This window comes from Electrophorus electricus, chromosome 21 (assembly GCF_041902795.1).
Source record: "Electrophorus electricus isolate QZ-2024a chromosome 21, ASM4190279v1, whole genome shotgun sequence".
Taxonomy (NCBI): Eukaryota; Metazoa; Chordata; class Actinopteri; order Gymnotiformes; family Gymnotidae; genus Electrophorus; species Electrophorus electricus.
The window spans coordinates 13,508,717-13,528,506 of record NC_137517.1 but is presented as its reverse complement, the minus strand read 5'-3'; the positions used below and the strand labels follow the sequence as shown (position 1 = coordinate 13,528,506).

Here is a 19,790-nt window from a genome sequence, read left to right as displayed (position 1 = left end):
ACTCGATTGACTGCAGTTATAAATAAATACATCAAAAGGTCTTATCAGAATCTCTCTCGTCTTGTTTTGCTTACAAACCAGATACATCCTCCTCAAATACTGTGCATGAGACATATACACCACGCTTTCAGAGGAGTCTTCCATCCTTGTGTGTGTGTGTGTTAATAGCACTCAGTGAGAGAGAGAGAAGCTATGGGGTGTGCTGTTCACATGTACTCTCTGTTCCCTCTCTCTGTCTGAATCTCTCTCGGTGGGTGTTATTAAAGGTTAAGGTCTGAGTCACGACAATGAGTGGAGTGAAATTAAACAGACAGCTTCTCAAAGTTAGAGGACATTTAGTGTCTGGGGAACCCAGACAACGCACAGGCGTTGTCATTTGGTTGCTTAAGTTAAATAACAAATCAGCTAACCAATCAAGGTATTCGTTTATTTAAATGGCAAAACAGCTAATCAGACAATGTATTTATTGATCTATTGATTGATTCTATGTGACGGAAGGATTTTCTTTTTTATTTTAAAGATTTGCATTTGCATCTTAGGTATGCCTGTCTAAAAAAGGGAGTTGTCGCCTGGCATCAGTTTATCTTCCCGTTATCATGTTCCCCATGCTGACACTGGGTTGCCTGTCCGCCGCACGCCCTCCAGCTCCTGCAGCCCACAGTCTTCCGTTCTCTCCAAACTGGCACAACCGATCCAGCTGATCACCGATCACCGGGGGTTCCGCGACGGGAGCCGAGACCGCGCGGCGCGCCCCCAGTTGGATGATTACGCGGCCGAAACTCCGCTTTCAGAAGCGGGAATTGTCAGTCAGAAAAGCTATAGAACCTAAAGATGGTCGTCTAAATGGTTGGTAATAGTTGTTACTGGTTACTGTGAAGTAGCAATTTCGTATGTTGGCAGTACAAGTTAATAAAGCATTTTGTGCACAAGTCTGTGCCCTGGTGTTGAGTAGAAGTAGATAAATCACATCTTGGCATACTTCTGAACTTATTGGACGGAACTTCGCCGGAGGACTGGAATGGCCATTCTGAACCGATTACATGATCAGTTCGTTCAGTCAGGAGTGCGGGCGATTAAGTACAGAGAAGAATACCAGAGATTTGGGACAGAAGGAGGGAGAACATAATGTTCTGGAAGAAACTAAGATATAGTGCCATCTGCTGGCCATAAGGAATAGACCCCAAAGACCAAAAATTGTATTGTACTTTCCTGTATCACAATTAAGGAATATTATAATTTCATACCTACAAACACCATCATCACATCTTTGTGACTGAACAGAAAAACACAGGTCAATCAGTCAAGTGCAGTATGAGATTAGCGTTTGTGTATTTGTGTTTGTATTTGTATGCGTGAGTTCGCTCCGGCTAAAGAGCCCTTTAAGTCAGTCCACATGTTTGTTGTAGTCGAGCTCCAAATGCAATCGCTAAAAAGTGTCGGGCATAGCAGAATACCACGAGGAGTGTGTAGTGCTGAGGTTATCACTGGCATTACCTATGGGCCAGCACACCTGGGAGCTCCACCGACTAGCAGCCTCGCTTAGGCTCTGCAGACCCCGGCAGCGCTGCACAGCAGAGGGGCTCCCAGAAAGAATCCCGGCCCTTCCACAAGGAGCTCGCCCGCCTCTGCACATCCGAGGGCAGCGTGATGGCGAATCGACGCTTGGCTTTTCACTCCCCGCTAATTTCAGGGAGTTGCGTGCGCGGCGGAAGAGTGTCGCGTAAACACGCAAGCTTTAAAGGCATTCTGTAGGTGAAATCTGCCGTGACACAATAGTTTAATAGCCGTCACCATTTACATGTATGCAGTTTGGTGCTCTTTAAAAGTGCTGGGGTGGTCATTAATGGCGTTATCTGTAGAGCCATAGTCTGTGTGAATATCCACAGGCATTTGTGCGATTCTGTCTTTAATACCGCAAAACATGTATAACATTTTAAAAAGAGATCTTTGTGTTTCCTTTGACCCAGTGATTAAAAACAAGATCCCGTGGTGCAAATATAGCTGATTATATAACGCAGTGATTATACATATCTAAAGAAGGCAGAATAAAATTGACCGTCTAAATCTGGCTCACCGCTACAGACAGTTCAATGACTCTATAGGTTTACATGTATATATTTAGACATCCAGTAAAACTCCGTTTTCGAATTCGCATCAGACCAGGTTCTTCCAGTTCAGAACCGGATCATAATCCCACACCGACACGCAGCGTGCCGAATGTCCGGAACTGTAGGAGCTTTTACGTTTCGGTTACCTGCCTCTTCGTGGACGACAAGCAGCGGAGGTGGTCTGGGAAACGGCAAGTGCTGAATGTAAATAAGTGGTGATAATGATGTGTCTAGCACCTTCATGCAGGCTAATATGTGCAGTCTTTGATGAGTAATAGGTCTCTGGAGTACAAAGGAGGCATTTGACACAGGGGAACAAACGGTTGGATTGTGTGAGGCGCACACGTTGTGTATGCACACATCCCAGTCCCCCCCCCCCCACACACTGTGCACAGAAAAGTCTCGCAGGCGCTTTAATACACACTCAGGTGTGTGTAGGTGTTTGCGTCTCTGAAGCGTTTACAGAGGGTACAAGACTTGCTGTGGGCTAAAATCTTGGAAATCCTCGGGAATGGTATCTGTAAAAGGACATCAAAGTTAAAGGATTTAGTATGGGTGTGTGTGTGTGTGTATGTGCGTGTATTATAATGAATAATGGGGTGTATATGTTATTTCTGTTTTTCTGCAACTGGCCCCGTAATGGTACTTGCAAACAGAACATCATCTGTGCGTGTGCACGTTTAATGCTACGTAACCGTGCCCTTGAGTGTTTGTGAGCATGGCACGCGGTTGTGTGTATGGGAGTGTGCGATCTCACCATTGCAGCGATACTTGAGGTTGGACCAGATGATGTTCTCTTGAGAGAAACAGAACACACCCAGTCTACCCCCTCTCATGGTTGTGTCGATGGTCACGCCAGAGTCTGCCACCAACTCGGAGCCCTCGTAGAACCGTACCCTGCACATGCACACGTCACGGCATGAGTGGGCCTCAGAGCAGTTAAATGGGTAGAGGGGAGGTCAAGTGTCTGTGGGTGTCTGTAGGAGTCATCGCAGCGACAACCGTGGCATTAATCTCTTCTATTTCTGGGGTGGGTTTTTTGTTCTTTCTGAATGCAGACAAAAGCGGATGCAACTTTTGAAGAGCCACTTCAGATATGGTAAGAGGTGTGATGATTTTCCCTGGTCTATTGCTTTTTGTTTGTGTTTTGTTTTGTTTTTTTTTAAAAAAAAGGTTTGGTCTTTATATGTTTTTCAAGTGGTCAGTTGTTTTCGATAATTGCTGCCTATTTATAAATGGTCTCTATTATGTTTTTGTGCGACGTGCGTTGAAATCGCTAATGCTGAATTCATAATGGCATTTTTGGATGTAGACTCCTGGGTCCCTAATGCCGTTTCCAGACAGAACCATTCACCATGTTGTACTTTTAACCAAGAGCTGAACGCTAGTCATTAGGTTTGCTAATCGCAAGCGGCTGAATAGCAGCGTCTGGCTCCTGTGAGCGAGTCTGGCAGGCTGGCAGGCTGACCTAATGTAGCCGATCTGTGGGCGGTGCTGCAGGTTCCAGCGATAGGACACTTTATCCTTCCAGCCGACGTTCCGGGGGTCCTTCCACAGCAGACGGACCTGGTCATTGGTGTCCCCCGTGTGCCACAGGGAGTTTCTCAGGTGCTCACCTGGGCCAGATTTGGACTTCACTGCCTAATACAGAGTGTGAGAGACACAGGCTTGATTGTCACAGTACTCAAAAAAACATGCCCGTTCAAGTTACTGCCATTCTGTTGTAATGACATTTAAATCTGAGGGCTTTGGCATACTAATGGTATGCTAATCTTACACTTCTGCGTGTGGCACACAGATTCTCGTCAAAACTTTGGTCATCTGGAGCAAAAGTGTGTGACTAAGGCTAAGACCAAACTGGGAACGAGCAGATCTCGGAACACGTGAGCAGATGAGTTCAGAGGTTGAGGGTTAGAAGTCAGAGCAGGGCTGACCTTGAGCTGGATGCCCGGCTCAGCGACGGCCCTGAAGGGTGTGGCCTGCCAGTAGGTCTGCTCTGTCTGCTTCCACATCACCACGTAGAAGCTGGACGAGTCCTGGTAGCCGAAGATGAAGCCGGCGTAGTCATCGTCGGTCACCGTGTTCACGTGGAACGTGCCCTCAAAGTCAACACCGCTAAATGCTGTGTAACCTGGAAATCACAGAACAGCAACAACATTTGATATGCTAATAAAACGTGGCATGCTCTTATAAGGCGGGGTTTTCAGACACCTGCCTATTCATGGCATTTCAAAATAATCTCAGAAGGTCAAGAACGTTGAGAGGTTTTCGATAGTGTTAACCTATGGTAAAAGGTGGTTTGACAATTTGTTGACTGTGTTGAGGGACTTCACTCTATAGAAAAGGTGTGTGTGTGTGTGTGTGTGTGTGTGTGGACATACCCACAGCAAGGCCTGGATCACTGTTCATTGTTTGCACAATTTCCATCCCCTGTGTTTTGAAACACATAGGACAAACATGTTAGAAACTATAAAGGGAAGAAAATAAGAAAAATGTGAACATGTGAGCTACTTTCAGTCCTGGGCTTTTTGAACTGGCCAACTAGGATATTAATGTCCAGGCTAAAGCTCAGGCAACTGTGGTAGCACACCAGATCTCTGCTTCTGTCATTTCAACCATCAGCTGTCAGGACCTCAGCCTTGAGGTGCTGTTATTATAGTTAGGTAAGCAGCTGAGAGCTGGCTGTCAGAACTGGTTTACTGCACTTGCAGTGATTGATAAGTCTCTGACCCACAGAAGTGCTGAGTCACCTGGTTCAGAACCACCCAGTTAGGATCAATCTGGGCGTCGCCTTCAGGGTCCAGCACGACAGTCTGATACGCCCTGAAGTCTGTCAGCGTGATCTCTGCGTTCTCGGGGCAGTTGTCAATCCTGTCAATCACCTTGTCCTGGTCAAAATCCGACTCGCAAATATCACCCATGCCGTCATCTGTAGACACAAGTTTGAAACGGATTAATATGTGGGAAGCCGTCCAGGACACATCTGTTCTTCCCTGCCTCTCTGATTTATTCAGGTTTGAATATGAATATAGGCTATAGGACTTAATTACTGCTATTTTAGTTAACATAACACTTCAGTTACAGTATGTACCCCAAACATTTAAATACCTTGAATGTGGGATATTAATATGCATATGCGAATCGAATTTTGCATAAATTAATATTCAGCCTATTTACAGTTATTCAACTAGTAAGTGCAATTTTTGCCTTACAGGCAAATAATTTTGTTTCCCTCAAACATTTGTTTTTTAAATATCAAACTTTTCTCACTGGCATTTGATGCAGAACCATGTGCGGTTATGAGATTGTCGTGCAACCGGGGATGTTTTAAGTCTTTTTTTGAGACTTTTGGTTTGGAGTCTTACTTCGAGATTCTTGTTGAAATTTCTAGAAATGAGGGGAACAGGGCACATGGCACTTACGGTTGTCATCCATCTGGTCAGGGTTGGGCACCAGGCGGCAGTTGTCAGGGCCCGGAGGCAGAACGTCAGGGATACCGTCGTTATCGTCGTCGTCATCACACTCATCACCCAGACCGTCTTTATCGGTGTCTAGCTGGGAACTGTTTATCACCAGTGGACAATTGTCCTTCGAATCCTGGTGCCCATCACCATCGCTGCATAACACATACCACACAGACTTTCAAGTTGTTATTTTGCATTCCAAAGTAAATCACAAGAATGATTCAGATATAGTGGTGTTGCGTGGATGTTAGATCACACAGACATTTTCATTTCGTTGACAGCAGTTGGATGTAAATTTTGGCACTCTTATCCAGGGTAAGTTGCATATATTTATCAGTATGACAGAATGGGTGTTTCCTGGGAATCAAACAAAGGCCTTGATGTTACTAGCAACGTCCTCTACCTGCTCAGTCAGGTGAGTTACAGGAGTGCGCTGTGTGTAAAGAGTAATCTGACTGTACGTCTCTGTCCACATACATATGTAATTACAGGGTTGTTAGGGAAACAGGGATTAAGTATAAAGTTAGAAATGGTATTTGCAGAATGCCGGAAAGACAAAGGATGTTGGCCTGCCATACCTGTCCTGATTCGTGTCGCAAGAGTCTCCAACAAGGTCATTATCAATGTCCGACTACAAGGGAAAAGGCAAGGAATGGGTTGAATGGTTTACTCCTTTCCCGTTCGGTGGTGTGGTGGGAACATCAGTTATTGGAAATATTACTGGGGTGGTCCTCACTTAGGATTGATGGCAAGAGGCATCAATTACCTTGTTAAGGTTATTGATGAAATATTGGTTGTTTTGAAAATATGTCTGATCAAATGCCAGGTGATTTGTGGAAAATAATTGTGGTTTTGGAATAGCGTGCCTGATTGGGATTGGGAATGTCCAGGCAGCTGTCACAGGCATCTCCCACTCCGTCGCCATCCCGGTCCCGCTGATTCCGGTTCTTTACACGCTGGCAATTATCCAGAAAGTTTTTCACACCTGGAAACCCATTAGAAAATGTATGAGAATCACATCAGAGGCACAGTTTGGGTTCATCATGCTAATTATTAACAGCACTCTGACGCACAAAACCTGGAAGCCAGACCTGCGTCCAGGTCTGTAATTCTCAAAGGTCACTGCATAACTGAGAGGAGAAGCTTTTAGAACTCAGAAGAGAAGCTCTGTGTGTGTGTGTGACTATTTCTCACCATCGCCATCCATATCATCATCACATGCATCCCCAAGGCCATCTAAATCTGTGTCCCGCTGGTCTGGGTTCTCCACAGTAACACAGTTGTCACATGCATCACCATGGCTATCCTTATCACTGTTCGTCTGCCGTACGTTCGGCTTCAGCCAGCAGTTATCCTAATGCACAAACACATTTACACACATTCACATGCAACAGTCACATTATTAAATACACCTTGTAAATGTACAGTTAGAGTCTATAACTCATCTGCTGCCATTTCTAAATCTGTGTTAGACATCCACTCTTCTAGTTGGAGAGCGGCAATAGACGTCTGTTTTGAGGTCATGTCACAGCTGTGTAATGGAGTTATGATCAGGACACTTGATGAGATCTCTCACTTTTCGTCCCTTTAAGTCATTCCAGTGTTGCTTTGGTGCATTGTCCACTTGAAAAGTTCTACTTTTTTTCTCTTCAGTCCACAAGAACATCTTTCATGTGACGTTTTGCAAATTCTTCATGGCAAATAATAAACGTGTGCATGCAAAGTTTGTTTTCTTGCGACCCTTCTATAAAAGCCATTTTTTGCAACACCTTGGAAATTGTTGATGCATGAACACCACCCTCGGTCGCAGACACTGAACACCACCCTCGGTCGCAGACACTGAACACCACCCTCGGTCGCAGACACTGAACACCACCCTCGGTCGCAGACACTGAACACCACCCTCGGTCGCAGACACTGAACACCACCCTCGGTCGCAGACACTGAACACCACCCTCGGTCGCAGACACTGAACACCACCCTCGGTCGCAGACACTGAACACCACCCTCGGTCGCAGACACTGAACACCACCCTCGGTCGCAGACACTGAACACCACCCTCGGTCGCAGACACTGAACACCACCCTCGGTCGCAGACACTGAACACCACCCTCGGTCGCAGACACTGAACACCACCCTCGGTCGCAGACACTGAACACCACCCTCGGTCGCAGACACTGAACACCACCCTCGGTCGCAGACACTGAACACCACCCTCGGTCGCAGACACTGAACACCACCCTCGGTCGCAGACACTGAACACCACCCTCGGTCGCAGACACTGAACACCACCCTCGGTCGCAGACACTGAACACCACCCTCGGTCGCAGACACTGAACACCACCCTCGGTCGCAGACACTGAACACCACCCTCGGTCGCAGACACTGAACACCACCCTCGGTCGCAGACACTGAACACCACCCTCGGTCGCAGACACTGAACACCACCCTCGGTCGCAGACCAGACGCTGAACACCACCCTCGGTCGCAGACACTGAACACCACCCTCGGTCACAGACCAGACGCTGAACACCACCCTCGGTCACAGACCAGACGCTGAACACCACCCTCGGTCACAGACACTACTCAGTCAGAGTGATATGTGATGATACAGTAGCCAATTTAACAAGTGCACTGTGTGCTGTGTGCTGGGTGCTGCCAGACCTTGGCATTGTGGCTGTAGGTTAATATTTTTTCCATCTCTTAATGATAGACTGAACTGAAGTTCAAGGAATATTCAGTAATGAAGGGTTTGTTCACTATTACTAGTGTAATAGTGTAGTGTAGGACTGTAATGAAGAATGTACTGTTGGAGTGTAGTGTAGACGTGTAGCGTTGGAATTTAGTAGTGTAGTGTTGGAGTGTAGTGTAAGTGTAGTGTAGATGTGTAGTGTAAGAGTGTAGTGTAGATGTGTGGTGTCAGAGTTTAATGTAAGAGTTTAGTGTAAAAGTGTAGTATAGGAGTACTCTGTGGCTACATGTTTGAGTGGGAAACTCTTCTAAGGAAAAGTGTGTCTCAGTTTGCAGTTAATTTTGGAAGGTGGTTTGTGGGTCTGAGTTTATTTTGTGCTGGACATAAGGTGGCAGTGAGCTGAAGTACATTAAGCTTTCTCTGCATTTGGTTCTTAAATTTGAGCCATTTAGCTATGAACCAACTGTACTGCCATCTGTTAATGAGTTGTTCATCTGTGTGTGTGTGTGTGTGTGTGTGTGTGTGTGTGTACCTGCTCATTCAGTATTCCATCCCCGTCAGCGTCTGGGTCACATGCATCACCCCATCCATCTGAATCCGCATCCTCTTGTCCCGAATTTGGCACCGTAACACAGTTATCCTAAAATAGAAACACACACACACACACACGCTTAACATGACGTTATCACAACCCTCAGCATGCTCCTGTCATGTGGTGCTGTTGTCATGGTTACCTTCTTGCAGGCGGGGTCTTTGCAGCGAAGCTTCTGGTCAGGGTATCCGTCGATGTCAGTGTCTCTACCACAGAGATATCCATTTCCAGCCCAGCCGATCCCACACTACACACACACACACACACACACACACACACACACACACACACTTAAAATGACGTATACTTAAGCCTTTTTATAATAATAATGTACATCATACATCATGCAGGTGTGTGTGTGTGTGTGTGTGTGTGTGGGTGTGTGTTTGTGTGTGCGGGTGTGAGCATGAGTGTTACCTGGCAGGTGATCGTTCCATCTCGTTCCTCAAAGCACTGAGCATTGGAGTCACAGGGGTTCTGCAGACGGTTTCCACAGCTTCTCTCTGGCTTGCAGCCTCTCACCTGGTCACCTATGAAACCTGTCTTACAGCCTCCACAGTGGTATGAGCCCTACGCACAGTATTTAAGTTGTTTTAGTTTTATGTTTTGATTAGATGTTATTTTTTAAATTTGATTAGCGTGAAACAACTGACTGGACCACAAACAGTTAATAAAGTAGCTGGTGCTACTGAGTTACAATAAGGAGTGTCAGGTATTACCATAGAGTTACAATAAGGAGTGTCAGGTATTACCATAGAGTTACAATAAGGAGTGTCAGGTATTACCATAGCGTTACAATAAGGAGTGTCAGGTATTACCATAGCGTTACAATAAGGAGTGTCAGGTATTACCATAGAGTTACAATAAGGAGTGTCAGGTATTACCATAGAGTTACAATAAGGAGTGTCAGGTATTACCATAGCGTTACAATAAGGAGTGTCAGGTATTACCATAGAGTTACAATAAGGAGTGTCAGGTATTACCATAGAGTTACAATAAGGAGTGTCAGGTATTACCATAGCGTTACAATAAGGAGTGTCAGGTATTACCATAGAGTTACAATAAGGAGTGTCAGGTATTACCATAGAGTTCAGGCACACTGAGTTGGCTGCACAACCTCCATTATTTGGTCCCTTACACTCATCGATGTCATTACAGACCTGTAGTTATAGAGACAAACAGGTGAACACACACACAATAATAGAATAAATGACAACCATAAGACCTCATTCACAAGAAAGCAAACTAAAAATGTCACACACACACACACACACACACACACACACACACACAGACACGGACACGGACACTGACTTGTTTGTGTGTCTGTGCAAAATCTACTCCCACGCCTTCAAGCGCCAGGCCAGAGTATCCAAGAGGGCACTGCTCACAGCGGAAGCCGGGAGCTGTGTTCACACACCGCACACCCAGGAAACATGGGTTAAACTGGCACTGTAAAACACACACACACACACACCGCACACCCAGGAAACATGGGTTAAACTGGCACTGTAAAACACACACACACGCGCACACACACACACATACACAGACACCGCACACCCAGGAAACATGGGTTAAACTGGCACTTTAATACACACACACATACACACACCGCACACCCAGGAAACATGTTAAACTGGCACTGTAACACACACGCACACACACACACACACACACACACAGTACTGTTCGGTCCCTTACCTCATTGACGTCATCGCAGCTGTACCCGTCTCCTGTATATCCATCAGGGCAGGGGCCACACTCCACCCCTTCCTCTGTCTCAACGCATGTATCGTCACGGAAACACAAACCAGGAGTGCACTTCTGCTTCACCACTGTCCCGCCCAGCCCTGTAAGCGCAGCCCAACGTACACGTGCGTCCGATGAACACCGCTACTCGTCAACCAACCATGTGCACCGGTTTTTCTGTTTTTAAGATTACTTGGTAAACATTGAGTTGTGTTGATCTGGGAAGCTTTAGCACTATCTGAGATCAGAAGCGCCCCCTGCTGTACACTCCTGCTTATTCATGTAATTACCAATAGTGTTGGGGCATAGAAGACTGAAGCTTACTGCATTCTCTGGGAATAACAGGTCCTCTGTTTCTGGTCCTCTGGGAATAAACCGTGCCCTTAGCTTTCAGGGTTTTTTTTTTTCCGGACCGGAGTTTAGAGCGTTTGAGAAGCCAGAAGTGCCAAGAGTGGACTGGCTGCGTTTCTAAACATTAAAGCCGTCCTCTCTCTGACACAGCCGCACGACACTATGTTTTAGAACGTGTCTTACCGCAAGCCTGACATTCGGAGATTGTGTTTCTTAGAAAGGAGGTCTCCTTCACCTGCCAACGCATTCAAACCGAGAGTTTCAGCAGGAGAACGGAGGAAAGAGAACACAATACAGTAGCGGGGACAGCAGAGGACAGAATTTTACCTGTTGAATCAGCACATCTTTAAGCTCATTTATGACCTTGGTCAGCTCCAGCATCTGATTGGTCAGTTGTTTAGTGTTGAGTCCTGGTAAGGTTAGACATATATGAATACTAATATTCATATGAAAGGATGTTATTCACCTACAACCCCAGGGTCCAGTTTTCCCAAATGTAATAATACGCAGCAGCTCATAAAGAGATTATTAAAAATGATCCCAGCTCCATGATCCAATCCGTGGCTAGGGCGCTAATTTAACCAGAATTTTTCTTTTTATCGACTGACTGTTATTTACTGAAATGTTTAAGCGAGCTTTGTTAAGACATTACCAAGCGTTTGAACAGAGTCGCTTTGGTGGGTATGGCAGTTCTGCAGTGATGCCACGTTCTCGAACGTATCGCCATAGGCCAGTTTCAGCTCCTCTAGCTCCTCCTACCAGTCAAAGCAGAGAGTGATGGTGTGTGTGTGTGTGTGTGTGTGTGTGTGTGTGTGTGTGTGTGTGTGTGTGTGTGTGAATGTATAGCTGGATGTGTGCTGTGCATTTGTGTGCGCAGGTTGCATCTTACCTGCGCTTTCCCCTGCATGGTTTTAAGCTCTACCCCCTGGTTGCTGTCAATCCCATTGAACACTGCTGGCAAATCTCTCAGCGTTTCCACCAGGCGGCAGTCCAGATACAGCTCAAGCCTGGGCACTGGCAACTCCCCCTGTCCAGGAGGGATGGCTCCCTGCCCAGGGACCTCCAGGCCTTTCAGATGGAAAAGGAGGCCATGCTTCTCCCCGTCCGCCAGTTTGAGGTTGTTGAAGGTGACCGTGGCCATCCTGTGATCACTGCGCAGGTAACGCAGCGAAGCTACACACACACACACACACACACACACACACACACACACACACACACAAACACACACAGAGAGAGAGAGTGATTTGAACGGGAAGGGAACAGAAGTGTATTTAGTTCAAAGTACCAGCGCGAAACTCAGCGCCATCCTTCCTGTTTCCTGTGGACCTCCCCAGCTGTCCAGCACCCCTGCTCACCCTTGTTGAGCTTTCCCATGACGATGAACTCGAGGTACTTGGTGTTGTCCCGCGGGTCGTAGAGGCTGAAGACGGTGGTGCCAGTGCGGGGCTGCAGGCGGAACGTGGCGAGCAGGAAGAGCTCCGTCACTCCCTGCTCCGCCAGCGCTCCGTGCAGGAGATCCGGCAGGCAGTCGGGAGACGTCAGCAGGTTGTACACTGCAGGAGGGAGAGGATGGCACGGGTGTTAGCTCTGCGCCGTCCTCCTGCTCGGAGACCCGGCCCGGTTCACGAGGTAGGGGTCAGAGTGGAGGTCGTTCTAGGGTGAAGACGTTTCGATTGAACGTAAACAACAGCTGCTGACAGCTTATCCGAAAGCACATGGCCTTGAACGGAAGCGGCGCCCTTTGTAGAGGCAAAACGGTTCGGAGACTTATCTGGGCTTTCAGCAGATACCGGGTACCGAATTCTTAAGCCTCAACCTGCAGACTGCCAGCCGGCACCAACAACAGAAGCACAGCAGAACGATAGGAGACTACTTTAAAAAATGATCAAATAAGGTTCGCTTGGCGCCATTCCGATAAGAAGCACAAGAGAGAAAGAATAGAGCTAATGCGGCTACTTAGGAGAGGTAATCAGGAAAACTTGTAAAAGTTTCCTTGTAAAATTCCGTCTTGAGGACACTAAAGCCCCGGAAGCATGAAAGTGGTCCAGGACATCTGAACGTAAGAATCTCGGACCGAACCCAGGGGACCCATCTGCGGTCTACATTCCGATGTTCAGAATTTAAGTCAGCATGTAATTTACCAGCCGAGATCCGTTAAAAAATTCCCTGAAGTCGGCCACGGGTGCAGTTCGGTAGCGCTGATGTCATCGCCCGAAACTGCAAATACAGATGTTGGTTGTTATGGCAATGGTGGCCAGCCATTAAGGGAACAAGCTGGCCATTTTGTTCCCTGCCAAAAGGGGAGCGCAGGGCAGGGCCGCGTTTTCCTGCAGGTCACCCTGCATCTCCAGGACAAAACCGGAGAATCGTAGGTGTTAAAGCTGCCGTCAGTCAGAGTGGTGCCTGCCTCCTCTGGCCTTTCCGCCCGACAGCCCTCTGCCTGTGTGCCACTGCCCTGTCCGGACCGCTCCCCTCCTATACAGCCGGGGCTGCCCTTTTCCTGACTGTTCTAAAACGGCCGACCGCTGTTGGTCCAACTGTTGGTCCATGCCTGCTTCTGTTTACGGGTGATAATCTTAGAGAAGAATTGTTACTTAATTTAAGAGCACTTCTCAGAGTTCATGGGGCTTTTTTGAGAAAACTAAAAAAACCATGTTTGCAATTTGGATTCAAATGCTGTATGGTGTTTGGCACACCAGGATCTAAGACATGAAGATCATAACCTGAGGCAGAAAAAACACACTCTGGATGTAACACACTCAATATAACACACTCTGGATGTAACACCTTCTGGATGTAACCCACCCAATATAACACACTCTGGATGTAACACACTCTCAACATAACACACTCTGGATGTCGCATACTCTGGATGAAACGCACTCAATATAACACACTCTGGATGTAACACACTCTGGATGTCACACACTCAGTATAACACACTCTGGATGAAACACACTCAATATAACACACTCAGGATGTAACACTCTCAATATAACACACTCTGGATGTAACACTGAATGTAACACAATCTCAATATAACACATTCTGGATGTAACACACTCAGAATGTAATGCACTCTGGATGTAACACAATCTGAATGTAACACTCTCAATATAACACAGTGGGGATGTATTGAGTATATAATTATTCACGACTCAAGACTTCTAAAATCTAAACTAACCCCCCCCCCCCAAGCCTCGGGGGTGGGGTTTCTTTCTGCTTTTTTTCTCTCTCTCTTTTCCCCTCTTCTTGTCTCATCCTTCTATCACGAGGCACGAATGATGGACGACGAGCTCGAGGTCAGCTCCCCTTTCAACAAACCAGATCTCCCCGCCAGCCGCTGTGACCAATCGCGCAGCCCTCCTTGGGTATGGGCCCGTACACGGAAGGTGGTTTGCATGTAGGCAGTTAGTGATTGTTAACATATGTGAGTGTGCGCAGCCGTGCAGTTCAGTCCAAACCCGCAGGACCAAAATGCAGAAAGGATGGAATTAAATCAAACATCTCATTTATGTTGCTTTTTTATAGCCTAATGACAGCATGCTCACACGCACACGCACGCACGCACACACACACACACACACACACACACAAACACACACACACACACACGTGCACACACACACACACACACACGTATGCACACGCACACACACGCGCGCACACACACACACACACAGCTATAATAATCATAAAATGCAGCTGAATTTATTACTGAACCATTAGGTATGCACTAGGTGTGTGTGTGTGTGTGTGTGTATGTATGTGTGTCTTTTGGATTAAATGTAATCATTTGATCGCATCAGTCCTGCTAAAGTCATCATGAGTTTAACCCACACTGAGTGATGGTAAAGTGCAGACATATGTACACAGTCTCTCCCACCCACACGCACACGCGCAAACACACACACACACACACACACACACACACACACACACACCTTTTCTGCTCCTTCACAGACTCATGCCATCTGTCTTTTCCATTCCCTCACATGTATACGCACACACACACACACACACACACACACACACACACACACACACATGCCAACATCTACCAGTAACCAGTTACCGGTACCAGTAATTACCAGAGTTGGACTAGTTATATGGCGTTAAATAATTAGAAGGTCTTTAAATCAACAACAAGTCCAGACTACAGAAGTTAATAATAAACATAAAAACTAAATAAATAGAGAGAAAGAGAAAACTGGGATGGATGAGAGAGATGATAAGATGGAGAGAATGCTTGTACTCTGCATGAAGAATGAATGAGAGATTCTGTGTGTGTTCGAGATTCTGTGTGTGTTAGAGATTGTGCGTGAGTGTGTGTGTTAGAGATTCCAACAGAACATAAGAGATGTATTAAAACTTAATAGAAGGTTAGGTACAGTGTCCTAATGTATTATAAGGCATCATAAAGTTTTAGAAGTTGTACTCACCAGTTGACTGAGCATCCACAGCTAAATTCAGGCTCAGAATCAGAAACACGACTGCAAGAAACATCCTGTCTGCCATGTTTCACACACCCTCAAACACACCGGTGAGTATCTCTCTGTGTGTGTATTGTCCTTCCTGTGAAGTCTATAAATTTGATTATCATATATTTTCTAACTTAATTTTGATTACTGTATACACTCTGACTTAACTTTCCCTGTAACCCGGGTGTGCGCTCTGACGTTTTGCTTTCTTTCAAAGTATTTAATAGTGTATGGGTGTGTGGAGGGGGTTTGAAAGAGTGAAGTAACAAGGTGTCCATCACATCACAGCAGCTGTTGTGGGTGGGATTACGAGTTTAACAGACAGCCCCATGCTGAGTAGGCGCGGCCAAGACTGGTGCCATTTAATTGGCTGCCTCGAGTCATGTCTGTGACCTTATTGGTGCATTTGTTTCTCATTTGCTCCTCCTTTGTTCATCTCTCTTTCTATTCTCCCGTTTCATTGCTTTGTCATGATTTCATTTATTTTATCTGCTGTGTAACTGACAGGTGGGGAAAAAAAACAACAACAACATTTGGTGGATAGTTTGGGGAGCTTGGTAAAAGATTATTGGATTGAGTAATGTTCCATCCGATTCTTTTGTTAAAAAAACATCCAGTCCGAGGAGCTCCCAAAACAGCAACCGAGCTCTGATTCAGGCATTGGACAGGTTTAAATAATGCATTACTATTATTCAACATGTTGATCACATCTCTCAGTGGAAAGGAAGCTTCTCTTTGCTGCTGAGAGGTGTGTGTTTTCAGCGGCGACGCAGCTGTCTACCCAGATACGGGTTTGAGGCAGGTTCGATCCGCTTTGGATCTACATTTGTTTATTTTCTTGGGATTCTGATAGTTCACTGTTTCACAAGAAACGGATCTGTCACCTAGTGACCTTCTCAGTTCTCACATCGTTGGCTTTAGTACTTTAATGAAAGACTGGTATGCTCGTACACACACTACACACACACACACCTTACACACACACAGACACACACACACACACAGACACACAGACACACACACACACACACACACACACACACACACACACAGGTGGACGGTTCGGACCATCCATTTGCTCTCATGGCAGTGGTTAATGGAATAATCTCCAGCAGCAATCAGAGGTGTGTGAGTGTGTGTGTGTGTGTGTGTGTGTGTGTGGCATGTGCTTTCTGAAATTATAGTCTTTAGCAGAGTCTGCTCTGTCATTACAGTCCTCCAAGGCACTGTGGGTATGTCTGGACCCGGATGGGCCAGAATACTGATTCTGTGTGTGTGTGTGTGTGTCTGTGTGTGTTTGTGTGTGTACGTGTTTGTGTGTGTCTGTGTGTGTTAGAGGCAAATGAACAGGCTTTTAGTCTGTCTTGGGTGTCTGACTGAGTTGAAACTGTCAGTAGGATGGGAGGAAAATGAGACACACACACACACACACACACACACAGAGTGCCCTTTTGTTCCCACAGTATAATGGTGTACCGGGATGCTTTCAGCTTAGAGTAAGAGTACCCTGCTAATGATTTTTACATCTGTGTGTGTGTCTGTGTGTGTGTGTGTGTGTGTGTGTGTGTGTGTGTGTGTGTGTGTGTGTGTGTGTGAGTGTGTGTGAGATAGAGAAAGAGGAAGAGAGAGAGACAGTGTATATGGTATATATGGTACGTGTGATATTCTATGATATTAGGTAACTTTTATGCATCTGTGCTTGTTTGAGTAGACAGACTTCATGTGTGCTGTATATGACTGTATGTGTGTGTGTACGCATGTGTTTGCGTGTGTGCGCGCGCATGCGTGTGTGTCTGTGTGACGACTCCACCATGTGCTTCTGTGCCTCTGTAGTGGTAATTTTAACAGCCCATATAATGGGAAGTGTTCAGGGGTCTATAACCACTCGGAGAGAGCTGGCAGGGGTCAGTCTGAGGCAGCGAGACCCTCCCCTCCGTCCTGACGGAGGTAGTTGTAGTGTTCTCCAGGTGAAGCGAGCCATTTCATTGGTATGTCATGTCCTGCTCTGGGGCAGTAGAATTATTGCTGCCTTGCTCTGGGGCAGTAGAAGCACACCACTACTCTGAAAGTATTCAATGCTCAATGACTTTTTTTCAGCAAGTCGTTGCTGTTTGCTCTGATTGGCCCTAGAACAAACAAAACCCATAAAACAAACATACTCTTGCTCGCTCTTGCTCTCTCTCTCTCTCTCTCTCTCTCTCTCTCTCTCTCTCTCTCTCTGCATGTTGAGTTGGCTCAAGCTCATAAAGAGCAAATTAAGCAAAGAAACATGAACCAATTAGAGTTTCCTTTCATTCATCTGAAGGAGTTCACTTTCAGTTGGCTTTTACATGTTTTCCTGCTTTCTGTGACAGCTTTACCTTTGTGACTAGTGCCCGGTACATTTCGGTCCTTTTAGTGCATAGGCGGATAGAAACAAAACAGCAGCATCAAGACGGATAAAAAGGAACATGAAGAGAGACAGAGTTTCATTGGCCTGCGTGCTCACTCCGGAGCTGTTGTTCAGTATTAGCATGTGTTTGGCCTTATGTAAGGTACGAGTGGGTGATTAGGGGCCCGATTCTGTGTTTGAGGACTAGCAGCTTGATTACTTTCTACATCCAGTATGACTAAAACCACAGATATGTGTGTGTGTGTGTGAGAGATAAATGTGTAACAGTGCACATGGAACCAATTACCTGGGTAGTTAGTTACTTTTTCTGTCTTTCTGTCTCTCATTCAAATGCGCGCACACACACACACACACACACACACACACACACACACACACAGTGCATCATGTGTTTGGAAGGACATTACTGCATCAGTACACTTCACACTGTATTCTGTACAATAATAACACCATGCAATCACCTAGTCTGATTGGTATACACTGACTTCCCATCACGGGTCCCTCTTAAAAAAATACTTCTGTGTGCGCTTTACCGCTCCCGTGAAAGAGCACACCAGACGTCTCCCTACCAACATTCCCAGAATGTTACAAAAGAGGCTGAATGACCAACTAAAGGAAAAAAAAAATCTGGAATAACACAAGGGAAATGCCAGAAAGCATGAGGCACAGTGCTGCTGTTTTTAATGGCTGTACTTTAACTGGGAGCGGGGAAACCGCACATATATTAGATTATAAACACTGATCTGGGATCAGGTGTCCTTTCGGTACAGGAGTGATTATTAGAAGGTCCACGTCCATAGCTGACACTTGTGCTCTAATGCATTTCATTGAGATGAGCCAGTGGAGCTGAGCGTGCAATGGAACACGTATGTGACGACGAGCCCGGGGTGTGAGTGCAGGATGCTTCGACACTGAAGGCAGAAGCTGAGACCAAAACCGCTGCACGGTACGTGGAGCTTCTTAACGCGTTTAGGTGGAGGTCCTTCGTCAGCGGTGCGGTGTGCTCCTGAAGCTGTGTGCCGTAAACCGCTCCACATTCATATGTACAGACGCTTCGAGCAAAGCAACAGGAACTTTTCAACCTAATCTCTAAGCCCTATATTGCGTATGATTGATTATCACAAGGCAATTTTGATGTTCACTTTGATGTTCACCCTCTCCATGTTCACTTATAAACATGTATATGATACCATATTCAGTTCGAAACATGCATATAATACAGCATTCACTTATAAACATGTAAATGACACAGCGTTCACTTATAAACATGTATATGATACCATATTCAGTTCGAAACATGCATATAATACAGCATTCACTTATAAACATGTAAATGACACAGCGTTCACTTATAAACATGTATATGATACCATATTCAGTTCTAAACATGCATATAATACAGCATTCACTTATAAACATGTAAATGACACAGCGTTCACTTATAAACATGTATATGATACCATATTCAGTTCTAAACATGCATATAATACAGCATTCACGTATAAACATGTATATGGCCCTAAAACTATCGAACACTTTACCTCAGTCTCTCCATCTCTGCTCCACGCTCTCCTCCTTCAAACCTTGACTTAAAACAACTTTTCCCAACACTTTTCAAAACCTCTTTTCTTATCCGTATTTGTTAATTAGTGTTGTCAATTTGCGTACATTTTATTTACCAATTTATTTTATTTTTTGCACTCTACCATTGTAAAGTGACCTTGTGTCTGTGAAAGGCACTATATAAAATGAACTTATTATTATCATTATTATTATATAACATTCACTTATAAACATGTATATAATATAGCACTTCTGCTACTTCCCCTACATTTGCATCTTGACTGGGAGAATCAAAGGATCAGCAGAAATGCTTGTGTTACAGGCTTTAATACAACATGAACTCAACACACCACCACCCACGCCTTAACATTCCAATAACGCCTGCCTCTCGT

General features: G+C 45.6%; 1 protein-coding gene across 1 annotated transcript; it reads right to left on the bottom strand.

Annotated features, from left to right (window-relative positions):
• Positions 1-413: 413 nt before the first annotated feature.
• Positions 414-15,679, bottom strand: thbs4b (thrombospondin 4b). Its single transcript, XM_027030218.3, has 22 exons — positions 15,405-15,679; positions 12,318-12,515; positions 11,849-12,132; positions 11,612-11,714; positions 11,287-11,369; positions 11,143-11,194; positions 10,561-10,709; positions 10,171-10,308; positions 9,939-10,016; positions 9,274-9,426; positions 8,999-9,103; positions 8,797-8,904; positions 6,767-6,926; positions 6,439-6,557; positions 6,151-6,203; positions 5,531-5,724; positions 4,859-5,037; positions 4,490-4,538; positions 4,043-4,239; positions 3,577-3,749; positions 2,866-3,005; positions 414-2,626 (listed from the first exon to the last, which is right to left on the bottom strand). The coding sequence occupies exons 1-22, from the start codon at positions 15,478-15,480 to the stop codon at positions 2,568-2,570; spliced, it is 2,850 nt and encodes a 949-aa protein (XP_026886019.2). The 5' UTR covers positions 15,481-15,679; the 3' UTR covers positions 414-2,567.
• Positions 15,680-19,790: the final 4,111 nt, after the last annotated feature.

Coding starts and splice junctions, on each gene's coding strand:
- thbs4b (XM_027030218.3), bottom strand. CDS start 15,480: ATGGCAGACAGGATGTTTCTTGCAGTCGTGTTTCTGATTCTGAGCCTG. Junction 10,017..10,170: donor TTGCACAGACACACAAACAA/GTCAGTGTCCGT, acceptor CTATAACTACAG/GTCTGTAATGACATCGATGA. Junction 6,927..8,796: donor ATGGAATACTGAATGAGCAG/GTACACACACAC, acceptor TTTGTGCATTAG/GATAACTGCTGGCTGAAGCC.